The sequence below is a fragment of the Saccostrea cucullata genome, unplaced genomic scaffold, assembly GCF_032062105.1.
Source record: "Saccostrea cucullata isolate Sc308-1 unplaced genomic scaffold, CSIRO_AGI_Scuc_v1 ctg5963, whole genome shotgun sequence".
Taxonomy (NCBI): domain Eukaryota; kingdom Metazoa; phylum Mollusca; class Bivalvia; order Ostreida; family Ostreidae; genus Saccostrea; species Saccostrea cuccullata.
Genome location: NW_026929224.1, coordinates 23,329 through 28,823, shown reverse-complemented (window position 1 = coordinate 28,823; position 5,495 = coordinate 23,329). Strand labels below are relative to the sequence as shown.

At 33.4% G+C, this 5,495-nt stretch overlaps 1 protein-coding gene across 2 annotated transcripts; it reads left to right on the top strand.

The window, feature by feature from the left end:
* Positions 1-813: 813 nt before the first annotated feature.
* On the top strand, positions 814-4,714 carry LOC134280166 (NAD-capped RNA hydrolase NUDT12-like). 2 transcript variants are annotated; one of them, XM_062762594.1, is made up of 7 exons: positions 814-917; positions 1,670-1,797; positions 1,928-2,030; positions 2,237-2,877; positions 3,399-3,542; positions 3,944-4,095; positions 4,436-4,714. In XM_062762594.1, the coding sequence occupies exons 1-7, from the start codon at positions 856-858 to the stop codon at positions 4,598-4,600; spliced, it is 1,395 nt and encodes a 464-aa protein (XP_062618578.1). In that variant the 5' UTR covers positions 814-855; the 3' UTR covers positions 4,601-4,714. The 2 variants fall into 2 exon arrangements, with proteins under 2 accessions (XP_062618578.1, XP_062618579.1); XM_062762595.1 differs by having other exon boundaries at positions 820-917; positions 1,673-1,797; positions 4,436-4,713.
* Positions 4,715-5,495: the final 781 nt, after the last annotated feature.

Sequence of the window (5,495 nt, the reverse complement as noted above, 5' to 3'; positions counted from 1 at the left end):
GTACACATATATAGCAAATCATATAAATACACAATTACATGTACATGTAAAATACATACATAAATTTATGAATACATACAAACATTTCTTATAAGATCAATCTGATACATTTTCTTAACTTACCTTTCTCCTATGGCCAAGTCAACTACACATTGTTTTACCAATTTCCATCCTCTGTACCCCCCCCCCCATCCCCCCCCCCAATCTCTACAAAAGACCCAAATCACCTCTAACCCTAATTCCACAGAAAAATAATTCAAATTTTTGCTAATTTTTCTCTCGAAATGTCTTCAATATTCAAATAAATTGCTAAAAATAACTTTTCATGACTTTCACTTCACTTTACTTATTAAAAAATGGGGTCTCTATAGGGAAAAGAGTACCAATTAATTTCCCATAGAACTCTATACAAACCTTTTGCCCTCCAAGTAATTTACTAATTCCCGTTCAAACAAATCACTGGTATTATTTGAAAGTTCGTTCTAAGCACTTATTAAAAACACGAAAAAAAATATACCGTTCCGCGGCGTTTATAGGTCAAATTTGCAGTTATTTAGAACTTACAGAGATCGGCAGTAAATGACACCCTGCCAAAAATATCAATCCCCACTCCTACAATCTCCCCTGGTATTTCTAGAATTTTTGTAATATTCCCACATTCCATCATTTATTTCAAACATTAATATTTTTACTTTAAAATGAAAATATTTACATACCTCAATTCAGCCAATCAGGTAAAGCCTACCCATTTATTACTCTTCTTCATCTTGTTCAACCAGGAAATGATGTCAAAATCTGGGTCTTTGGTGCTCTTTTTCCTATTCAAGAATGGACTTTGGATGCTCAAAACAGTAAATGGTCGGTCGTTTATGTAAAGCTTTGTGTGCTTTACATAAACACAGAAGCATCCTCGACAGGTATTTAGGCACATAATTCTCTTTTAGGTAGAATTTTTTTGTATGCAAACAACAAAATAAAATAGAAAAAAGGTGACATTACCAGGTCCAGTCCAAAGACTATTTCTACCTACGTAGCTATTAATAGCTACCTAAGTATTTAAAGCTACCCAAAGTAGCTATGTTTACCTACTTTATATAATTTCTGCATTTTGCGACCAAAAGACTAAACGGCGCAACATGATGAATACCATATTTTTTCATACGGTCACACTAATGATGAATATACGACAAAATTTTGGCCAAAAAATGATTACTTCCTGAATCGGCAATTTTACATTAGTTTCTATGCAAAATTGATAATATGCGATGTAATCATTTTTTGGCCAAATTTTTGTCATATTCATCATCAGCGTGACTGTATCAAGAAATTTTGTGCTCACCATGTTGCGCCGTTCCTGCATTTGGCCACAAAATGCAAGTAAAGCAGAAAGTAGGTAAAAATAGCTACTTTGGGTAGCTTTAAATACCTAGGTAGCTATTAATAGCTACGTAGGTAGAAATAGTCTTTGGACTGGACCTGATTACATGTAATATGAAGAATAAAAAATGCAGATGAATTTTGTTGAAGTATGCAAGTTGTCAGTAGGTCAGCAAGATGAAGATAAATACTGTTTTGTTATTGTTCATTCATAAACAATAGTTTTTTTTTTTAATTCACTTCATACTGATGTACCTAATGTAATAAATACTTTTTTTTAAAATGAAAAAAGTAGGTTTACCAGTGTTGTTAGTATGAGCAGTAAAACTGGGCCAGACGATACCAGAAAACCATTTGTAGACAAGTATTTTGAGTGTGCTGAAAACGGGAACACAGAGGAGCTCACTTTTCTCCTCAAAAGTATGTACAAATCGAAAATAAAAGGCAAAGTGAAAAGTTTTATAAGTGGTTCATTCCAGGGTTTACGAGTATATGTAGATGTCTCAAAATTATACTACCCTGACTTAGATTTACAGAATACTTTTTTCAGGTACAGTAAATGTTGATCAGAAAAATGATAAAGGTTGGACAGCATTGATGTTTGCAGCCAGACACGGACAGACAGACATTATTAAAGCACTGCTGGAGAAAGGGTAAGAGTTGAAGTGTATGATATCTGGAGGCCTTAGGAATTTACAAAGATTTGCTACCAATGAATGTCAATCTTGGAAATTTTGAAAGCAACCCACCTATAGCTTTTTTTTTTTATAACTTTAGCTGATTGAAATATCTAAAAAAAAAAAAAAAAACAGAAACATCCATGCTTCTTAATTCAATTTAATGTATTATCTGATTCTAGGTGTGACACGAATATTGTCAACAAAACAGGGCAGACAGCACAAGACATTGCTCTCTTTTGGGACCAGGACAAGACAGCGAGATTAATAGAATCCCACATGAAGATGGAAAATCCAGACCAACAGCTCCGGAACTTCTTCTCTCTGAACCTTCTGGACAGAGCTTCAGAGAAAAGGAAAGACCGAAACTGGATACAGTCAAAGCTCAGTGATGAAACCTCACAGTTTTTATTATTGTCAGATCTTAAACCATTTGTTGTACCCATAAAAGATAAGTCTTCCAAATGGCGATACAGACTAAGCTGGGTTGACCACAACCAAATTTCTTCTCACTTAGCTTCAGATCCTGTGATAATTTTCTTGGGTGTAGATCGAACATCTTCTATAGCTTTATTTGCTGTTGATGTCTCAGGAATGGATGATGGTAAATTCACAGCCTTGCAGCCTGAGAGTTCATTTTTGGTGCCATTTCCTGGAAGTCTCCAGATGGAGCCCTCTGATGCCGGTATCTTCGCTGAGGCTCGGTCCATGATGGACTGGTTGGATCGGTACAAATTCTGTGCCACTTGTGGATCTCAGACAGACATCACAGAGGGAGGTCACAAGAGAGTGTGTAGGGACAAAGACTGCAAGTCCAACAAAGGTAGTTTATCTGAATTATACACTCATTATAGGAATCATACACTTTACAAATGTACAACACAATAATAATGAAACTTGCATCTTTTTATCATATAATTTTAGTCAACTTTGATTCAGTGTTTGATGAACATCATTGAAGAAAAGGTATATTGATGGGTTTAAATTGAATCTCCATTTTAATTCTTTTGCCTATACATGTTGTCAGATAGTAATTTACTGCATATGCATGTACTTTAAACTAGCTTTTAATCAGGGTAATTTGAATTGAATAGATGTCAAATTCATCCATAATAGTTATTCAACACAAATGCACAGTTCAGATACTTAAGTAATATAAAAATATATGATCTCATTGATATGCATTGAAAAATATTCTAAAGTAAAAGACTATCATCTCAAAAATTTATATGGCAAGCAAACAGAAGTTGATTTTCAGTATTTCATGAATGACTTTGGGGTACATATACTTATATTTTATTTATTGCATTTTTTAAATAAAACTTTTGTGTTTTTCCATTGTAGGAATCCACAATACAGCTTACCCCAGAACAGATCCATCGGTCATCATGCTTGTGATATCAGCTGATGGGAAGAGGTGCCTTCTGGGAAGAAAGAAACAGTTTCCTCCCAAAATGTGGTCTTGTCTGGCAGGCTTCATGGAGCCAGGTATCGTATGATTTACTCCAACATCATGAATCATATCATGTATATTTAATTGTTGACATGTGATACATGACAATATTTGTCTGTAATATTATAATTTTGTCTGATCAGGTGTATAATCCAACATGAGGCACCACAAAACAAGTTTGTAGAAGCATACTGCAGTGAAGATTTTAATGAATCTTATTTGTTTTAAATTTAGCTGAAATATTATTTACAAAATAAGTATATATTTACTTTACCCTTTATACATTAATTAATTAAATTTTGTAAGAATATGGCATTTAATAATGGTATATATATCTAGATCTGTAACTGCCCATCTAAATATGCATTTGAGTTTCTTTTCAAGAGATTCCCTTCTTCTTTTTAAGATCCCATATTACTTTCATTTTGTAAATCAGGTGAAACGATAGAGGACACGGTCAGGCGTGAAGTGGAGGAGGAGAGTGGTGTAAAAGTAGGTTGTGTTGACTACCACTCTAGTCAACCGTGGCCATTCCCTGCTTCACTGATGCTTGGAACTATAGCATACGCTAAAACAGAGGATATAAAAGTTAGTATAAAAGGATTTATAGAGTGCAAATCAATTAATTGAATTGCGAGACTATCAAAAGTTACTGGTGTACATGTTTTCACTTTTTTTTTTACTTTATGAATGTTATATCAAAATATTTTGATTACACTCTTGAAAATCAATATTTTAAATATCAGGAATATGCCAAAAGGAGTTGAAAGTTTTTGTAAAGGGTGGGGATCAAATTTTAACCTTAGTGCTTCCAAGTTTGTTTGGTTTTTTTGCAGCCCCCTCAAGTTCAAGATAAGGATTTTGACCATACTACTGTATATTTATTTGTTAAGATATTAAAAAAACAAACAAAACCTTTATATTGTAGGTAGATGAAGATGAAATGGAGGATGCTCAGTGGTTTAGGAGACCAGAAGTTGTCCAGATGTTGACACATCAACACCCTCAGGGATTGTATGTTCCCCCAGAGCAGGCCATAGCTCACCAGATCATTAAATCCTGGGTCAGAAACACGGCCAGCTCTAATCTGTAGGGAACCCTTTAGGAGTTCCTTACATTTAAAATCTAAATCCTTATATACAGATAACAGAGTCATATTCAGATAGAGAAACATGTACCTCTTATTTATACATAATTAATTAATGTTTTTATTATTGTAAAATTTTTTTTTTATTTTCATTTTTTTCTGTGATTTTAAATATGAGCCAATCTCATTAAAAAGTTTTATAAATTTGATAAACTTTGTTTTGATATCAAGATAAAGGAACAGTGAATAGCTGCGCTGTACAATGCACATACATACATGTATAATGTAAATGTTTATGCAAAAATGAATTGCAAATATATGGATAGTAACAGACGTCATGTTAATTTCATGTATAGCTGTGCTCATTCTTTACCTTACCTACTGATAATTTTTCTAGATATAATTCTAAATTTAAATTTATACTACCATTACATGTTCTTAGACAAAAAATCAACACGCATTACCAGGGGTTTGTAAAAGCTATCAAATTTTGAAAATTTTCGCATTATTCAAAGAAAAATGTATAAAAATTACGAAACATAAATTCCATTTTTTTTTCCCATCAAAAATTGTTTTAGAAGAGGTGTACACATCCATATATAGACATTAAAAATATTGCACACAGGTCCTTCATTTAGTGGAACTCCAGGGACGGATCCAATAAAGTTCAAACTATGTTGCGTATGACCATAAAGCTATATAAATTATGTGTTTGGCATATCTGAACTAAAAAAAATTATACGAGATTGAGTGTAGATATAATTAGGGAGCCAGTCAAAGCGCCCCCTAATAAAACCGTCCCGGTCAAAGCATCCCCTTATTTTGGTCAAATCGTCCCCTGCCCCTGATTTCGGCACATCGATTTACCCAAATGGAATATAAAATGGAATATTATCATATT